Source organism: Cladophialophora carrionii (assembly GCF_000365165.1).
Source record: "Cladophialophora carrionii CBS 160.54 unplaced genomic scaffold supercont1.6, whole genome shotgun sequence".
In the NCBI taxonomy this organism is placed as follows: domain Eukaryota; kingdom Fungi; phylum Ascomycota; class Eurotiomycetes; order Chaetothyriales; family Herpotrichiellaceae; genus Cladophialophora; species Cladophialophora carrionii.
The window spans coordinates 3061135-3079072 of record NW_008481831.1 but is presented as its reverse complement, the minus strand read 5'-3'; the positions used below and the strand labels follow the sequence as shown (position 1 = coordinate 3079072).

General features: G+C 50.7%; 7 protein-coding genes across 7 annotated transcripts; 4 read left to right on the top strand and 3 right to left on the bottom strand.

Moving 5' to 3' along the window:
- Positions 1 to 5998: 5998 nt before the first annotated feature.
- Positions 5999 to 6151, top strand: G647_08093 (uncharacterized protein; the record flags this gene model as incomplete). The annotated part of the gene is made up of 1 exon (XM_008732405.1): positions 5999 to 6151. The coding sequence occupies one exon, from the start codon at positions 5999 to 6001 to the stop codon at positions 6149 to 6151; it is 153 nt and encodes a 50-aa protein (XP_008730627.1).
- An 867-nt stretch (positions 6152 to 7018) lies between these two features.
- On the top strand, positions 7019 to 7518 carry G647_08092 (uncharacterized protein; the record flags this gene model as incomplete). Its single annotated transcript, XM_008732404.1, has 3 exons — positions 7019 to 7153; positions 7208 to 7338; positions 7390 to 7518. Coding segments are annotated over 3 exons (395 nt in total), but the record flags the coding sequence as incomplete, so codon positions are not given.
- Positions 7519 to 10093: 2575 nt separating this feature from the next.
- G647_08091 (uncharacterized protein) lies at positions 10094 to 11417 on the top strand (the record flags this gene model as incomplete). The annotated part of the gene is made up of 2 exons (XM_008732403.1): positions 10094 to 10778; positions 10894 to 11417. The coding sequence occupies 2 exons, from the start codon at positions 10094 to 10096 to the stop codon at positions 11415 to 11417; spliced, it is 1209 nt and encodes a 402-aa protein (XP_008730625.1).
- Positions 11418 to 11531: 114 nt separating this feature from the next.
- G647_08090 (uncharacterized protein) lies at positions 11532 to 12161 on the bottom strand (the record flags this gene model as incomplete). The annotated part of the gene is made up of 1 exon (XM_008732402.1): positions 11532 to 12161. One exon carries the CDS (start codon positions 12159 to 12161, stop codon positions 11532 to 11534), a length of 630 nt encoding a protein of 209 aa, XP_008730624.1.
- A 391-nt stretch (positions 12162 to 12552) lies between these two features.
- G647_08089 (uncharacterized protein) lies at positions 12553 to 13096 on the top strand (the record flags this gene model as incomplete). The annotated part of the gene is made up of 2 exons (XM_008732401.1): positions 12553 to 12878; positions 12931 to 13096. The coding sequence occupies 2 exons, from the start codon at positions 12553 to 12555 to the stop codon at positions 13094 to 13096; spliced, it is 492 nt and encodes a 163-aa protein (XP_008730623.1).
- Positions 13097 to 13282: 186 nt separating this feature from the next.
- G647_08088 (uncharacterized protein) lies at positions 13283 to 14895 on the bottom strand (the record flags this gene model as incomplete). The annotated part of the gene is made up of 4 exons (XM_008732400.1): positions 13283 to 14026; positions 14075 to 14444; positions 14498 to 14661; positions 14710 to 14895. 4 exons carry the CDS (start codon positions 14893 to 14895, stop codon positions 13283 to 13285), a joined length of 1464 nt encoding a protein of 487 aa, XP_008730622.1.
- A 1846-nt stretch (positions 14896 to 16741) lies between these two features.
- Positions 16742 to 17938, bottom strand: G647_08087 (uncharacterized protein; the record flags this gene model as incomplete). The annotated part of the gene is made up of 3 exons (XM_008732399.1): positions 16742 to 16929; positions 16974 to 17462; positions 17533 to 17938. 3 exons carry the CDS (start codon positions 17936 to 17938, stop codon positions 16742 to 16744), a joined length of 1083 nt encoding a protein of 360 aa, XP_008730621.1.

Here is a 17938-nt window from a genome sequence, read left to right as displayed (position 1 = left end):
CCTAACCCTAACCCTAACCCTAACCCTAACCCTAACCCTAACCCTAACCCTAACCCTAACCCTAACCCTAACCCTAACCCTAACCCTAACCCTAAGCCAAAGCCAAAGCCAGCCTCGCGTAGCCTCGCACATAGTCTTACGACATTGTCGGGTCCTCTCGGATAGAACAGTACTAGATGCTACAAGTTCAGAAGAGCTATCGGGACTATTATATTAGACTCGATGGCTGCAGTCCAGAGTCTTAAAGAGAGTATCGTCCCTAATGATAGTAGTTATGTAAGTTACCAAGATCTCCCTCTTCGTATTCTGAATCCACTTTCAGTCCTCACAGTTCAGAATCATCGACAAATCACTCAAATTCCGGGCGTCTCTTTCAACGGCGCTTGCCATTCTGCTTGGCCCATTCGACCTTTTCAGCCCTTTGGAGAGACAGAACATGGTGTATAGTGGTATTATCAGCCAATGGTGCATCATATACCTCGTTACCATCTCGAATTGAAAAGCTGTCCGGCGCCCGACAGATCTTACCGGCATTGTCTTCGTTTCGACGCCGATGTCTTCCCCCTGGGGATAGCGTGTTCGGATCGAATCTATAAGACCCTCCTTGGGCAGTATCTGACGCACTTGTCCTGGCACAGAATGGATCCTCGTTGAGGGTAATCCTGCAGGGAAAGCCGCCCTGGAGTGCACCTAGAATGGGTATAAAACCGCCTCGAGCCGGTGCTTGGCCTCCAACCACGTTCGTGGACAGGATGAAGGTTGGGTTGACAAAAGCACAGCAATCGCCGGGGGAAAGATCGTTGCAACTCGTCACACCGTCTGAGTCGTCGCACTGGTTATTGCTCGTAAACAGCTGGACGGTCGCCGAGATAATCTGGGCAAACGCTGCCTGTCCCAGGAAAATACTGATCGCCAGTACCAGCAGCTTTCGACTTCCGAGCAGCATTTTGATGACGGATCCTGTCTATAGGCTGTTGGCATCATTAGTCGAAGCTTCCATGTTGCAAGATCTCACTCACCAAGAAAGGGAAATAGTGTTTCACGATCAGCCGTATCACCAAGATTCCAGCTGGAGAACAAGGACCGAGAAGGGATCGATAATGGGAAGAGTGAACCCTGAGGAAGAGAGGGAGTGGGCAACCAAGGAGACTTTATAGCCAACCGACAGAGGAGAACGGCCGCAAGATGCGACTGCCACAAGCAACTGCCGTCTCAACCAATAAATCCTTCGACCGACGATCTTGCCAGAACCTCTCGATGCGTGCTTGGGATCATGAATACCCCTCCTAGGCAGGCTTCTTGAAACGGCAAGCGTACTGAAATGGTCCACGATTGGAGGCACAAAGACCTTGGAGCGACATGTCAGAATCGCACTCACCGAATCGGTTCACGATGATTGGGTCATCTACCACGCGCTGACCACGTTCTGTGTTATGTGCTTATGACAGTGCAAGCGGGGGAGTACCTCGTCGATCATCTCTATCGAGAAAACGGAAAATCTTTCCTTCTATTAGCCTGCTCGGCCGTGTATTTTGAAATACCATCGAGAAGACTTGTTAGGGTAGAAAAGTTGAGCTGCAGTCTCCTGAATCGAATTGCCAAACTCGGTATCGATGCTTTTAGCCGCTAGCCACTGATCAGTTTGTCGATGGACGACGGTGACTTTTCCTCAAGAGTCAAAAGAACCATCCGTCAGTGGTAAGGTTTAAAGCCAAGACATGGCTATACGCGAACTCACTGACCTTGACTTGAATCTCCCTAGTGCTTACACCTGATTCATGGACAGGGGAATGGAGCGGACGGATCGCGTCTTGGTCCGTTTTCATAAAAGAATTAAAAATGAACAACTGACGTATTTTGCATGGGCTCAAGTACCCTGTGTTAGGCGCTATTCTAACGTTGCGCGACATTAGCGATGACTGAACCTCAGTGATAGCCGAGTAATTATGAATTTGGGCCTCCATAGATGTTGCATCAGCCGAGTAGCCACAGCCGATTGGCGTAACTGGTCGATCACAGGGGGAAGATGGGCAATATCATGAGCAGGGGTTCAGATCCTATCTGACATCTTCACTTCCAGGCTGTGCGCTTTTGGGCGACCCTATATTCATATCATCTTCATTGGCCGATCAGGGCTTAGTCCAAAGTAACGGAAGGCTGAAGAACTAACTACTAGGAAAACGTTAGTCACAAATTCGCTTCGATCTCACCGTGGGGTTGGCATAGACTGCCTTTGTTTCCCTTCCACGCTGCCTTCATCGCTCTGTTAACGGGTCGGGATCGTGATGGGAATGGGTTAGTGACAGGGGATGGCTAGGGTCGCTTCGGCTCCCGCTCTACTTCGGCATGTAGATCCTGTAGACGGGGGCTTCTCCGAAGTGCAGCCTAGCTATTCACTGGGTGCGGCATGGCAAGCGCACTTGGCTGTCAATCGTCATTCCTTTGGGCTGGTACCTCTGAAACGCTTACTTTGAGTCTGTGCAGGAGCAGAGTCTAGACATCTTTTCCTTCTGCCCATCGCTGTGCCATGCGGCGATCGATAAGTCGACACCGATTAGAGTCATCAGGTGCATAAAAACGATATGAAGGAGGGAGAGAAGCGGAAGCAGAAACAATCCAGTGTTTTGGAAGAATGGTTCGAAGGGAGACAGTAGGGCGATCAAACCCTGTTGAGGCGGCTACACCTTAGCCACGATTGTACATAATTACCTGGACGAACAGATTTTCGCAGTATTTCAGCTCTACAGTACAGTGCAGTCATACTCAGCCTTCAACTTATACTGTATCACACATGCATTCAGGTTCAGACTTTCTCGACAATCTCGCCTCGATCCATTGCGTAGAGATCAGACGAGAGTCAAACTTCCGTCCAGAGACATTTTACTTCGCACTACCACATCATCGAGACCGTTTCTTTGTCGACTCGTTATACGGCGCATTCAACCTCTAAAGCTTCTACATTCCACGGAGGGTGTTGCTGCAAGCCTTGCTTCAGACGTGTGTACTTGGAGCTATACCCGAGAGAGTGGTTTTACGGAGAATGTTGAGTATAGTTGACGGGTGCTGGGGATGGGAGCGAGGACTAGACTTTGCGTTACATCACATCAGACAGGGTGATGAATTCTAGAAAAAAGCATCGCTGACTCGAAACAAAGTAGAACATGGATCACGGAAGCACTCTACAAGGCCCTGTACTTCTGTAGATCATGGTAAAAAAAACCAGCTCTTTCACATGTAAGTCTAGCTCTCTATGTACAAGCTTGATCTTTACTCTTCATGTACTAATTTTCAATATCGGGAAATAAGGAGGATATGCCATCATCACCATCAGCAATAGGAAGGTGTACGTTCTCGATGGAGAGCATATGCTGCTCCCAAACGCGAACCCAATTGTTGAGCCATTTCCAGTCATGACACACATGCCCGGTATTGAAACCGCTAACATCAGCAGTTTCCTTCTCAGCAACTTCAATGGTCAGATCCGGATTGCATGTCAAGTGTAGCCTCAGTAGCTCCACACAATGATCTACGTGCTCTCGACTATGCATCTTGGATGTCTGGTCGTCATATAACTTCGTGTTATGAATCGCTCCACGTGAGGTGATCTGCGGTCCAAAGATTTACTTGGAGGGAGTAACAAATGTATGTCTGCTCGAGGGTAAAATGTACGCAGTACTTGTAACGGCGTATAGTGGAACAACACTCTTGTGCCCAAAGGTAGGGGTCAGTGGGATGAGGATCAACCTAAGCTATATAACTCTTGTATGTACATGGTTGCTCAGTACTGTCAGCCACGCTCAGTCTTGATCAGTGTTGCTTTGTGCCTGAGCGCACTGAGCGAGGCTGACCTCCACTGAGCGACGCTGAGCGCGTCACGTGACTGTTGGTTTTCCAGCCTTGCCAACGAGGCTATCGGGTCCGTTCGCCATAGTTTCCTTTCTTCGTAGTTGCGCATGGTCACCTGAAGGTCGGGTCGTAACACTAATGAGCGTGGCGAGCCTTCGTCTGGCGACTTATGATCGGGCCCGCACCAGGCCGTGTGTGACATAAAACTACTTCGACCGTAAACCGCCTTACGTGGAGCGATTCATAAGAGTTTACCACGAATTTTGCCGGCTCGACATGTGGTCGCTCTGCTGGAGGGGAGGAAGATGAGGAAATTGAGAGCCTGAGGACTTGCTTCATGCGGCATGAAAGAACTACAGGGTTTGGGCGAAGTTGGTATCGAACGAATGAATGTAGTTAATTCTACGAGTGCCAATACGTCAAGCACTCCGACGAGCTTTGGCCGATCAGATAACATCTGTGGAAGTGTTCTCCTACAGCAGCCTCAACGTCTGTATATGGAAATTTAAGCCCCAGTCCAACACTTCATCCTTACTGCTCCTGGTGGTCTCTGCATTTGCAAACAGGTAGAGGGAAACCGCGTGGGAGAAACCTCTACCGAGACGACCATGCGGTAGCCTTGACTAGTGGCACCGTGGTAAGAGTCAACCTTTTGCATGTCAAAATTTTGTAGCATGTCTGAAGCAGAGCGAACTGACAATCGAGTAGCCGTGTCTTATCCTTCGCTTCACTAGCAAGTGATGCTTGGGTCTGGACTGCGTTTGCAGCCACCATAATAGTTGATGTACTGCCCGTCGAAAGCTGGCTGTTCAGATTTGTCAACTTCAATGCTCAAGGTGCAACCCTCCACTTTTTGCAATGCCTCTGCGCTTCCCTTTCGGCGAAACTGCAGCTAAGATAGTCTTTGGAAAGGGGAAAATCATGTTGAACAGTTGCAGATCGTGATGATAAGGTACGTACCGCATCGGCCGCGTCCGTAGCTTCCTCCCCACGAGTCTGCAAGGTTCCCGCAGCGTTCTGGTAGGTCAATCGAGTCAGTGTCAATCTCATCTCAAAAATGAAAGCAAAACTCAGAGCGGCCAGCAAGATAGAGACTCTCATGAGCACAAGAGCCTTCGACCACTAATCTCCACAAGGGTGGGTTGCGTTGTACCTGGACGGGAGCAGCCATAGCCACAGTGAGAAGGGCCAGCAAGACGACTTGAATGAGGTGCATAATTGCGTCGAGTTGTGTTATGTCGAGCAAGGCTTCAACTGTGCAAAATTTGTCTGCCTTCGGTAATGCAGGGCTTGAACAGACAATATAAACATTGTAGGTTCGGCAAGGTTACATCAATCGTCGGCCATGTGAAACCGTGGCTACTCGGGAACTGCATACATTGATCGTATCCCTGTTTAGTCTGCATATTTAGCATGATTCCTGGCTGGGCGAATCCTCCAGAAGGAAGGTGACAACGGCGTGAGTTGTGGAAGATTTCGAGATATAGGTCTAGTCGGTGGACTCGGATAGTGCTGCAACCGATGCCAACCACTGCTACCCACTTCCTGAACAGGTCTCGCCCGGCAGAATGACAGTGGGCTTGGCGTTTATGGGCCAGGTTTGGGGCTTTCATTCCTACGCCTTCTTCTTATGACTCCGCAGGTCGCTTCCACTGGTGTGGGCATTACATGTGCTATTGGGCTAGCCATCTGCCATTTTGTGCACTCTGACTGTTGCCAGTCTCTTGTCACTTCATCATGTTACAGTCTTTTCGAAATTTCTCGCTCGCTCATCACTCTATTGCTATGAGCCTCTTTCGACACTTTGGCTACGAACCTCTAGCAGAGAGCGAGCAGAATCAAACTCTGCCAGAGACAGAGATGAAGGCGCCTGCAACCGTTCGAAAAACCCCACCCTTTTTCTCCTCATACAAGCGAGCGACTGTGTTTGTCGTTTGCGTCTCGTTGATAATTCTCCTCCTCCTCTTCCTTGGTCTTCCTTACGCCAGAACTGGATCAGTAAGAGATCAAGACTTTTTGAACCAATGTCAGTGTCTTTTCAGGTCTCATACAGCGCAGCCGGCTCATGATGCACAGTGCCTCCATCACCAACAGACATTCTGTTCCAGGAAGATCTGAGCTGGTATGGCAACGATGCCGAAACAAACCTCAAATGGGAATCGACCTATCTTCAAGGCCGTGCTATCGTTGTCCACAACCCCAGCCTATATGGCTTTCCCCCTGGGATGCCTATGAACAATCCGAGTCCTCGTGTCCAGAGATACGGTGTATCTATGTGGCATCAGCTACATTGTCTAGTGTGTGAAGTCTTCAGAGCGTGCGGCAGCAGCTATTGACTGACGGAATGTGCAGGCAAGCCTTAGAGCAGCTTTCACCAACCAATCCTTTCCTCATGATCACCATCTGGCCCGGGAGTTGGCAGTACCCAAAGCGAGATCCTTTAATAATAACGCTTGGGTCCACCTGGAACATTGTTTCGACTATCTTAGACAATCCATTCTGTGTGCCGCTGATATGACGATAGAGTGGCCTCATCTCGATGAGGATGGTGACCCTGAACCCTTCGTGGACGGGTGGGATGTGCCTCACAAGCATTGTAGAGATCCCCGAGCGGTCCAGCAATTTATGATAGACCATGATAGATAGGAGTACAATTCTCGCTGGTCGAAGAATCAAGGCGAGTCTCATCTAAAAATGCCGAGATCCACACAAAGTATAGTCAGATTTTGCCAAGAGGTCAGGCAGCGCCAATGGGACATAAGTGATGAGGGCGTAGCGTAGATAGATCGACCAGCGTGCAAGACTGGAAGACGAGACCCGCCATCAGGATTGAACACGCTTTAAATTCTCTCTTGCAGCCGACAGTCTCAATCCAGCTTGTTACATTTCACAGGTAATGGCTCCCAAGAAAGATTGGCAGTCCTCCATGCCTGAAAACGTCGAAGATGAGGAGAGGCTGTTGCCTTCAGACGTGGCTCAGCCTGCTGCCAAAGCACCAGCAACGTCGCGGAGCTTCCTGGCATGGGTAATCGTTCTACTCTTTCTTACTTTTTCACTTATCAGCAATATCATCCTTATCCGTGGTCCGTCACTTGACCGAGTTTGCGCGGACTATACTTCACAATACCGTAAGTCAAGTAAATTGTGACTGTGAGCGTGGCTGACGAGGTAGGCTCTCCCATGCTCGATGAGGTCGACATTCGCTACAGCACGGTTCAGTTTGATGGAACGTTCATGAACCTGTCCATCTATGCTCAACCTCCAGGGTCAGGCGTGGACGAGGCATGGCTTGCACTGGGTACAAATTGTAGGTCGGATCGCGGAAGAAGAAAAACATCACGACTGAGACAAACTCTACCAGACCGCCAGGTTATCGTGCCCGAAAACCAAGCGGAAGCCGCCGGTCTATCTCCTGGACAAGTAAAGAGGCGGGAAGATCAGGGAGGTGGCTACATCACCAACGTCGAAGCTTTGCACCATCTGCATTGTCTTGTAAATGTCTATCGCATGGACGGATAGAGTGATTGCCTGACCAGTGTGCAGAACCTCCTGCGTCAGTCTTCGCATTGGTATTACGAGCACTACAAGGAGCAAGGAGAGGGCGCTTTTGTCAACGATGAAGACATTGTTCTGATTCACCACGGTAAATTTGATCCCGACCCCACTGCTTGAACACTGGCTCAACCTGTCGAAGGGCACTGTCTCGATATACTTCGACAGCAGATAATGTGCACCGCCGACCACGGCGTGTTCGGCCAATGGTGGGTGCACGATGTTGGGCCTTTCGTCGACTTCAATACAAAACACAAGTGTAAGAATTTCGAAGATATCAGGCGGTGGGCCGAGATTCACCAGATTGACTATGAGGACCGAGTACACAGAAGACCGGGCGATGTAGTTCTCCCACGCATTCCGTAGCTCAATGCCCAAGACGACTGCGCTCAATATCACGCACTTCCTCTCCCGCTCCTTTGCGTCCCAATGACGGCCCTCCTCCGAGGATACTTGAGCCCCGGAAACAAAGTAGCAGTGGCCAGGCCATTGAATGTACCTTGTTTACGTGCTAGGCTCTGCGAAATGATACATGATGTAAGACCCATGGCGGCCTTCTGATGTTAGCTTTCCATTGGTGCTATCAGGCCTTCGTGAGTACGAACCAATACACCAGTGAGGTGGATCATGCTTGTCACAGTGCTCGTCCGGTGGAAAGCTGGTCGGAAGAGGGCGGGCGAAAGTGGCCATGACGAGGACTAGCAGGATCAGTTGACAAAGATGACTCTTCATTTCCAATAAGATTCGAGGGTATGCAGCTGTGAAACAAGGCAGTCTTAGGGAGAGCTCGAGGAGAGAGGCCCAAAGACTTTGTAAAATGACCTCCACGACTAAACACGCTAGACTACCTAGTTTCTACCGCCATTAACCAATTGGCGCGTTGGATGCAGTCTGTGGGACACTCAACTATGTCCTTAGTCTATCGCGACCATGGCCTTGGTTGAGAATGAGGTCGAAGTCAGAGAAATGTAACGCTCTGCTTAGCCGGTCTCTCGGGGAATTACTCCTTGTGAAATGCTCCACCAGGCTCGCATGCTTCGCGCCGTTTTCTTTGTTGAGGAGACGGGTGGCAAAGTACGAGTACCTATTGTCTTGTGCACTAGCTTGAATGTCGGCCGCCGCCCCCGCCTGCCCCGGCCCCCCCCGCCCTCTCCCCCGCGGGAACCACAACGGCAAGTACGGGATATACCGACTTCGCTTGAGATGTGTGTCACCGCCCCATTTCTAAACCTAAGTAGGCAAGTAGGTTGAGGTGACGCTATGATGGGTCCACAGCGGGCGGTCCTTGCCTATTCTCTTTCCTTGGCACGCATATACAGAATTTGAAACATGTACTTCTCCTGGCGCAGTCGTATCTTCGTGCACTCTCTCCTAAAACGGAGCATGCAACTGTTCATTGGGTCCTCGCGGAAACAATGACCGCTACGATATCATGATGGACGAGTGGCTTCCCGAGCAGCGCTCTGATCAGGAATGTTACGAGAGACGCTAACGCTGCATGAGCACGACCGCTTGTTTCGGGATTCCAACCTCGGGGTAACTACGAAGATGACAGAATTTCGAGACCGCGACTCCCAAATTGCCTTGAGCAGGTTGGAGTTTCACGTCCCGCGATCTGCCTGTCTGATGCGCTTGTAGGAGCGTGCTAATGATGTTGTGGACAGGAAGAGCAGGTAGATCCAGCACAGGGTTAGTGCCAGAATCTCCTGCGGTAGCTGTATGGGTTGCTACAAGATAAGCTTGGCACGCCGCTCCATGCGCGCTCCTCTCCGCGTCTTACTTGGGCAAGAAATTGTCGAAGACCGAGACATGCTGCTCAACTCTGCGATGGTTGTCCGAAAAGACGCTATCTTCGGTCAGCAGACCCAGCATTATCCCCGAGCGCTTCGTGTCGCCTCGTGCCTCTTATGGACTGGCCAGCCCTCCTGTGACAACGAGGCGATGTGGAGTTGAAGGATCTCTGGTGCTTCTCAAACTGACAGACACCAATTTCTGCACATGGAACAGACCATGTCCATGATGGGAAGCTAAGGAAGATCTGCTTGGCTCGTGTCTATGTGATTGGTGCCTACGTTGACCTCGATATGACCAAACACTGAACAAGGTGAAGGCTTTCTAGTGCATGCAGAAGCTTACGCCCCTCTCTCGCTTCTACAAGAGCGGATGCATTGCGATCAAGATCCAACACGGTAGATGAGCTTTGATGTGCCGGTGGCTGACAGCCTCTTTCAGGCAGTGCGTTGGTAGGTGGACGGATAGTGGGGAAAGGGTCCCAAAGTCTACCTAGGCACTCACTCGAAGTTTATTTGATATCATGATCGTCGTACTCGGCCTGAAGCGGGCCCGACCGACCTGTCTTTAGTGCTGTGCCTGAATTCCAAGTTCTTTACCGAGTAGAGGATTGTGGCTGACGTTACTCTCCATCACGTCTTAGAATTGGCAGGTCAGACCCCCATCATCGATTCGGTGCGGCAAGCTGTCTCTAGCCTCCGCTGCATATCGAGCCAACCATCCTCGTGACACGGTCCCCTTCGAACCAATACTGCAGCTATGACGTTAGTGGACGACTTTACTTGGAGAAATCATTGTGAAAGCAAGAACCGCTCCTTACTGCCACTTACTTCAGCAGTCTATCTCGCTTCACTCACCAAGCCAGTCCCTTTGACCTCCTTTTCAATCCCTACTCTAACTTGTCATGGCAACCAAGTCACCGGAGAGCATTTATGGGGAACATTTAGGTGCTTTGCAAGCCCTTTGTGCCTCTCATTTCCCGATTCCACCACCGAGTCTAGAACGGATTCAAACCGCGATTCTCACCTCCACAGAAGGGACCGCTCTGCAATCTGCCGAAGAACGAACCGCTATTGCTACGTTAGCCACTGAGGACTCAGGATTAATTGTGCTCGGTATCTTTGGTGCCATTTGTCATCATTTTGGCGAGGATAGATTTCTGGGACCTTTTATCCAGTATCTCTGGGAGCTTCCGGGACAGCACAACGTGTCAGAGCAGAACTACGATTGGGAAGAACTCAGACCGCTGTTTAAGAACATCCTCTCTCGTTCCGAGTATGTGGTTTGCTCCAATGCAATCAAGCAAGCCACTGCAGGCCATGTTGGGGAGGACGCAACTCTAGTACATGGACAACCAGCACTGATTGTGGACGCCTTGCAATGCATGATCCGTCAGCAGCAAGGAGAGCGTCAGCGGGTGTCCATGTATATGGGAGCAGATGCAGCTTTCATCACAGCCATGTCTGTTTGGCTTTTCGATCTTGACGTCGTGCTACTTGCAGGGCAAGGGACCATGGTTTATTCATCTAAGGGTAGCTCTGTGGACGAAGCGCAAGTGACCGTCTGGCTCAGCAATCCCGGGCAGCCCTGTAACTGACGGTTTTCTCAACCGTAGCTATTCCACCGCTTTTATCTTCCTCATCTCGGCTCCACACTTTTTAACATGTGACGGACCTCTTCCCTGACAACCAACTCCGCTTACAGCCACCGCTTGCGAACTGGCAACACTAGGTTCATCCAACATTAGCCTGGAGATTCGTTGCAATGGTGTCAACTCGGAGAAGGGGTCACATACCCTCACAAAGGCCTCGGACTCTCCATTTTCCGGACAATCAGAGTTTTGCTGTGCCCAATCAGTGTCAAAGAGCATCTTCCAAAAATTGTTGAATTTTCCGGGCAATCGTCCGTACCTGGCAATCAAAGCTGCCACACACTCCACACGAAGCGGTGCAACATTGGGTCCAACTGGCAGCTTCGCCGGCTTCGGCACGATCCATAAGTTCTTTCGGGACCTGCACTGCGTCCAACGGGCTTGCTTGGACGGCTACAAGCTGGTGCAATCCAGTGGCGAAGAGGAGGAGTGCTACTTTGGCGAGCATCTTATGACCGGCAGGTATCGAAAACTTCGTTGTCCTTTACTTGTCGACTGGGCACAATTGGCTTCTATTTTGAAGGGTGACTTCAGCATGAGGACAAACGTCTCTCTTATAACAGTCCGCTCTGTCTAAACACGGTAACATCAAAGTCATCGATTTTTTGCGAATATCGGTGGACTAGTCTTAGCGGCGCTAAATCCGCGTCCCTCGAGCTTATGATCGAAGGCTCCGACCGGATTGTTCTTGTCACCATGGAGATCCACATTCTAGTATACTGATATCGATCCTACTGTACGCGCCAAGCCCCCCGAGGCCTCCTTTCCCATGCGGATCCACAAGCAGATTGGCGCAGTGTCGGACATGTTCCGCGCTGAGGGAGTCAGAATCGACCAATCGTTTGTCCTTCAAGCCATCCAGCAAAATGATCCACATGTAGATACAATGGCGGAGGTGAAACTTTGACCGAGTGAAGGCTGTGCCATAGTCTCCCAGCCTTAGCTCGTCGAGAGTCATGGGTGTAGTGAGGTTGGCGTCTCGATACCACTGATCCTGCTCCTCCAGCAGAAATTCCTTGGAACGTTCCTGGTAATAGCAGGCCGGGGGAAGCCACGCAGCCATCATGATGTCGTATTTACATCCTCGTGCCTTTGCCGTAGCAGCGGAAGTGCCGCAGCTCGCCGGTGGATCGGGCCCGGTTTGTGGCTCTCTCATGGACCACCCACTGGCAAGCGTGTTGGTGAGGACTGCTAGGACTAGCAGTGCCATGGTCAAGAATATCGCAGGACGCAGCCATGCTCGTCGCGCTGGTTTCTCGGCCGATATCGCCATGGGTAGTGATTCGAATTCGTCTTTGGTTTCGGGTTTGTCGAATGCCATGTCTCGTTCTCGCAAGCTTTGGTATGGGCTGACATACCTTTCGAGTGATACGCCCACTTATACCTGCTTTTGAGGGTCTAATGCCCATGCGTTCTTGTGGAGACATTCAAAGTCCCAGTCCCAAAATGGAAGGTGCGACAGGCCAGTGGTTGTTGCCTTCGCATCCTGCAGTAGACAGCAGCGCTTGAGGCGGATGGTCAGCATAAACGACCTTAGTGGTCTGATGCTTACCCAGATACCGCCGAAGCCCGCTCTTGGACTCAGGTCGACTCGCCTCGGCTGGGTCGTCGCTTGCACACAGCGTTACCTTTCCACAGAGCACTGGGCAGCAGCTGCCACCGATTTGACCATCCACTACCGCCTCAATTGTCGCAGAAGAGGTTCAACAAACATGGACGAAGAAAACGATATTGAACAGACATCGAAAGATGACTTCGAGTCGCTCCCCCTGATAAACGATTCCTCGCACCAGCAACAAAGATACTTCACTTTGTCGCCTACGCTGTCGGTGTGGACAATCACCACGATCATCTTGCTCATAATCCTGTTGACCACACCCTCATCTCTGAACGAACACGAGAACCGCCATAAGTCGAGCTTGTCGCGAGACCGGAACTACATGACACTCGATCACGATGCTGATGGATATTGGGAGGACTTCTTGGACGATAATATGGGGTTTATTCAGACTGAGTCGGGCAGCGGACTAATCACGATGTAAGTTCCTATCATTACCTGCGTTTCAAGATGCCAATGTCCTGCGTTCTAGGTTCCATCAACTGCACTGTCTTGCCTCCTTGCGGCATGCGCTCCAACAGTCCCAAGCTGGCGAAGCCATCGGCGTGGACTGGAGAGACAACTTGCATTGGCCTCACTGCATGGACTACCTGCGCAGCGTATGTTCACGCTTGTGCTGCACTCCAGCGGACTACTGACTTCCGGTGTCACAGACATTCATGTGCCTAGCAGATGGCACGATCGAGCGTCCGAAGGCTTTCATTATCAATGGAACAGAAAGATTCTTGATCGATGGCACGGACGACGAGAGAAGCTGTGGAGATACTTCCGAACTATTCGCACTGAGAGATAGGCAGCGAGCTCGCTATCCGGCCGATTCAGGTTCATAGTTCATCATGTACACTTTGCACAGCTTCTGGGCTTTCTCCCGACCGCTGCGAACCATTGTGGCCGGTCTCCTTCATCATTCTGACCTCTTTCACAAACTTGCTCAACGATTCTGCCGTTGGAGGGAAATCTAGAAACTCGACTGGCTCTCCTTTAGCTCTGGCGAGAAACAATTTGATCGTTGGGAAGCCCCTTAGCTCATCGGGGACGTCGTTTGCTTCGGCATCGATTTTGGCCGCGACTATCTCCAACCCAGAGGCGTTTGATGCCGCGAACTGTTCATATACTGGAGAGAACTTCTTGCAGTGAGAGCACCAGGGAGCGTAGTAGTACAACAAGACATCGGCTTGGTTGCGAAGCACGAGCTCGTCGAACGTTTGTCCTACGACAATAGTTACCGGACCATCTTGTGCTTCCGGCACGGGTTGTGACTTGATCTCGGCGGCGATGTCACCGTTGAGAATGCCTTGGACAAAGGTCTCGATTCGTTTCGTCGTCAGTGCCTCTGTTGCTGCATTGAGGGTAAATTTCTGCGTTTTGAAAGACCCTTGAACAGCGATGGCCGGCCATACGTCAGCTTCGAGGCCTAAGGTCTCTGCAAACCCGCCGAAAATGGTTGCGTTGCCCAAGGCAAAATTCATGTCGCGCTTGAAGCGCGGGGAGATGGGTCGGATGAGGTCGATCAAGATTTCTTTCTGCTCTATATCCTCGAAGAAGAGGTAGGCTGAGAACAGTTCGGACTGATAATTGTTAGCATGCGCCATCTGTCGTGTGGAAAACAGCCATACCGCCACATTTTCGACATAGACCTCTTGGGTGAGTTCGGTCAGATGGGGACGACCATTAATATTGACGAAGTCGACGATCGAATCAACGCTGAAGTCGCCGTCATATACGACTTCCCGCTCTAAGAGATCTCTCTGCTTGTACATGGTGATCGAAGGAGTCGCTGTCTCTGTATCATTGATGATGCCAAAGACATGAGTGGACGACCACAGCGTTTCCGCCGCTGTTGAAAAGACCTCGACATACTCTCCGTGTTCTTCACCGAAGCTTCCGACGACAGCAGTGCCGGTAAGATCGATCAAGTCTCCGAGACCTGCTGCCGTGAGGCGCGAAACCAAAGGGTTGGAGATCTTAGAGACAGTCCGCACAAGCCTGGCCATACCTCAGCCTTGCGATAAAGTCTATACAGCTCGTCATTAGCTTACCCTTCTACCGTCCGGATGCCGTGGTAAGATTCGTATTTGTCGACACTGTGAAAAATCTTGAGAGTGTCGTAGCCATCGATTTCGTAGGTCTTGCAGAGAGCTTCGTCCGCTGAGCAGTCGACCTTTGCCATCCAAGCCGACCTCGACCCCAGTTGAGCAGCCGCCTATGCACATGTCAGTCATGGGTCAGACTGAGCATTTGTCCCCAGCACCTTTTCATATTGTGGTTCCAGCAGTTGGCATCTGGGGCTTTCCGCGCTGAAGAATTCGATCAACGAGTGTTCAGTGCGAGTGACAAAGTCATTGAATGTGTCCGCCGTGAGAACCTGGACCAGCGATGAAGTTGCAAGCGTGTTCGCAGTCGATAGGGCCGCGAATAGGCGAATCAAGTGCTCCATGTCGTCGTCCGATATGTTCCTGTTCAATTGTAGTACTTCGCGGCAGAGCTTATTGACAGGCGCTCCAAGAAGAAGGGGGAGACATCGGCGTCAAAGCTGCAATTGACAGGCCATGGACTGATCCGAAATGCGAAAGGTACCTTCCCCTTTCGGCATGTTGGAATTCGTCTGCATTACATTCGCTTTGGGTATCTGATAGAGCAGATCCTGGACGATTGTTAGCTTCAAACGCATTTGCCATTTTTCTAGTGCTTACTTTCGGGAATGAGGCATCTTTGCATGCAGTAGTATCATGGAAGAGCGCATTTCTTGGAAACATGCCCTAATGCAGGCAACCGGCAATATGAAATGACCCACACTTGGCATTAAGGATTTACTGAAGAGACGCGCGAAGGATGCAGGTGTAACAGCGGGGTCAAGGAGCTTGATAGCAACGACGCAGGAAGCGTGATGGTCAAACAGCGAGACCAGGTAATTTCCAGGAAGGGGACACCAGGAAGCCACACATGCATGCTGGACGCTGCGGAACGAGAAGTATAAGATGGAGAGTTTTCGTTCGTAGGTGCGAATAGTGTCTTGTCTGTCGTCTAGACTCTCTTTCGTAACTCATCAGGCCAGTACCATTTCGAGCACCATGAAGTTCACCACTTCCTTTATTCCTATCCTGGCTGCGTGTGGATACTTCTGGACTGTGCAAGCTGTCCCGTTGGACGCAGTGCCGATCCCTCGGGAGTTCACCCTCAGCGCCCTGGGTCGCCGCGGTATAGAGACCCTAGAGACACGTCAAGACGTCAGGAAAGCATGTTGCGTCGCGTCTTGTGGAGTCTGCCAACAAAAGGGCTGTGTTGTAAGAAAGAATCCTGACCCTAACCCTACTTCACGGAAGAGCAACTGACTCTGAATTCTAGGACAACGGCAGCTGCATTGACAGCAGCACATACAATCGTGTACGGTGTACTCCATGCTTGTATCTGTGTCGAGAAGAACCCACTGACATCGCTGCTTTACCTCTCTAGTGCTGTAGCTTTGGCCCACCAACCGGTGGATGCAAGCGTGATGAAAATGGGAAACGATCAGTTACCTGCTGAGCCATTGTGCACGCATAGGGTTCTTGTCAAAGAGCAATCACGGAGTCGCTGTGTAGCTACTGCTGTAGGCGAATCGTGGGTGAGCTGGGTTGAACCTTGAAACTGGAAGCTTTGGCGGTCCTGGCAGGTTGCGAGAACTGCTGGAGACCTTGGGCAGTCGTAGAGTTGAACTGACTCCGAAAATATCATTTAAATTTTGGAGACATTTGTGCCACATTCGTAATCTTCCTCGTAAAGACGTGCAGATAGTAGGGTGGGAATGTCTCGTCCTCGCAGACGAAATTCAAGGATCGATCAGCAGGCTAGAGAGAGCGAAAAGTCGACAGGTTCAAGTTGTAGTTAAGGCCAACTCTCGGTTTTTGCCTAGATAGACACGTGACACTCTGAAAGACTCGCGTTCTAGCGTGTCTAACTACGCGATTGACCTACATACTGATATATACCTCTGGTGACCAGACAGTCGATAAAGGTCGATCATGAGTCTTCTCATTAGGCAGAGGAGCTAAAGCTTGCATTCGCTTAGCTCGACCTCAAACGACGAGAACGACGACGACGCAGAGAGAGGGCAGCTAACACACTAAGTTACAACCCGCAGCGGTCGCCTCAGCAAACCCTCACGTCGCGTCGCGCAAAATATTACACCCGCCGGCACACTACTAAGCGAGCGGATATACTGTTGTTACCCCCGATAAGTAAACTACTTGGATTATAGACCACCTCTCGTGGAGCGATTCATAACATTATAGATAACCTATATGTTACGTATGATCTATCGGCGATGGGCCAACTCCGATATCGATGGTAAAGATATATAGCGGCTTCTGCACAAAGCTCGTACCATTGTTGAAAGGAGTGCCTCGATTCAGTTGAGCAGCAGGCATCCAGAGCTTGCCATGGGTATCAATCCACATGGCGTCAACCCAGAGTAGTCTGGGATCTTGCACCACTAGCACAAATCAGTAAAAGGAATTTGATGAATGGAAAACATACATGTAGTCCAGGTCCCATTCGGTGCGATCTTGATGATTGCCTGTCGGTCAGTGTCGCTGTTGTATATGTAACCGTCCGCGTCGATGGCGGTTCCGCCTGTGGAAGGCGTCAAAGCAAATGGCTCAGGATACTGCGAGAGAATACTGGCAAATGAGGAATTGTAGTATGCCTCGTTCAGATACTGCGTCTTGATTCGAGACATGCCACCTCCGCAGGGTTGGTAATAATAATACTGTCCATCCGGTGAGACTTCATGTTGGTCGGCATAGATGTATTGAAATTCTCCTTGGGAGTTGTGCATAAGCTTGCCTTCACCGGATGGTGGCATGAAGCCTTTGGTGGTAGGATCATTTTCGAGGACTCGTCTTGCTTCGCCGGACTCTAGATCGATCACGATAAGCGCAGCTGCTCCGGCGTCGGTAATGTATGCAAGGCTGACCGCAGGATTGAAGCGAACATCATCGATTAGACTAGTGGCAAGTGTGACGTCTGCAGAATTTAGTAAGGCGCATTGTCACTTGTCTGACAGCGTGGTATGTATCAGTTCAGGAATGCTCACTCCCTAGATTGTAGACTCTCTTCACAGTGTTCGTGGTCAAGTTCACTTGCACCAGCTTTGGTCCGTCTGGCAAGATGACTGCTTGGCCGAAGCTTGGAGAACCGGTATCAACGAGCCACAAGGTTCCATTGGGCCCAATCCGAAGTGAATTGATTCGAATCAGATGGGTTGTGGGGTCGCTTCCCACGGTATACGAATTCCATTCTGCGTCCGGGTAAGGCGTGGGATCGCTATCATTGTGCCACTCAGCGACCATGGGGCCTGTAGAACCATCGACTCGAGCGTACAAAACGAAGAGGCGTCCATCTGGCGTAGTGCTGACACCATTCACAGGGTGCTGAAGAGTGAGAGCGACTTGGACACGCGGGTCTTGAGAGGAGCTAGTGTCGGTGAGGGCAAGCAGCAT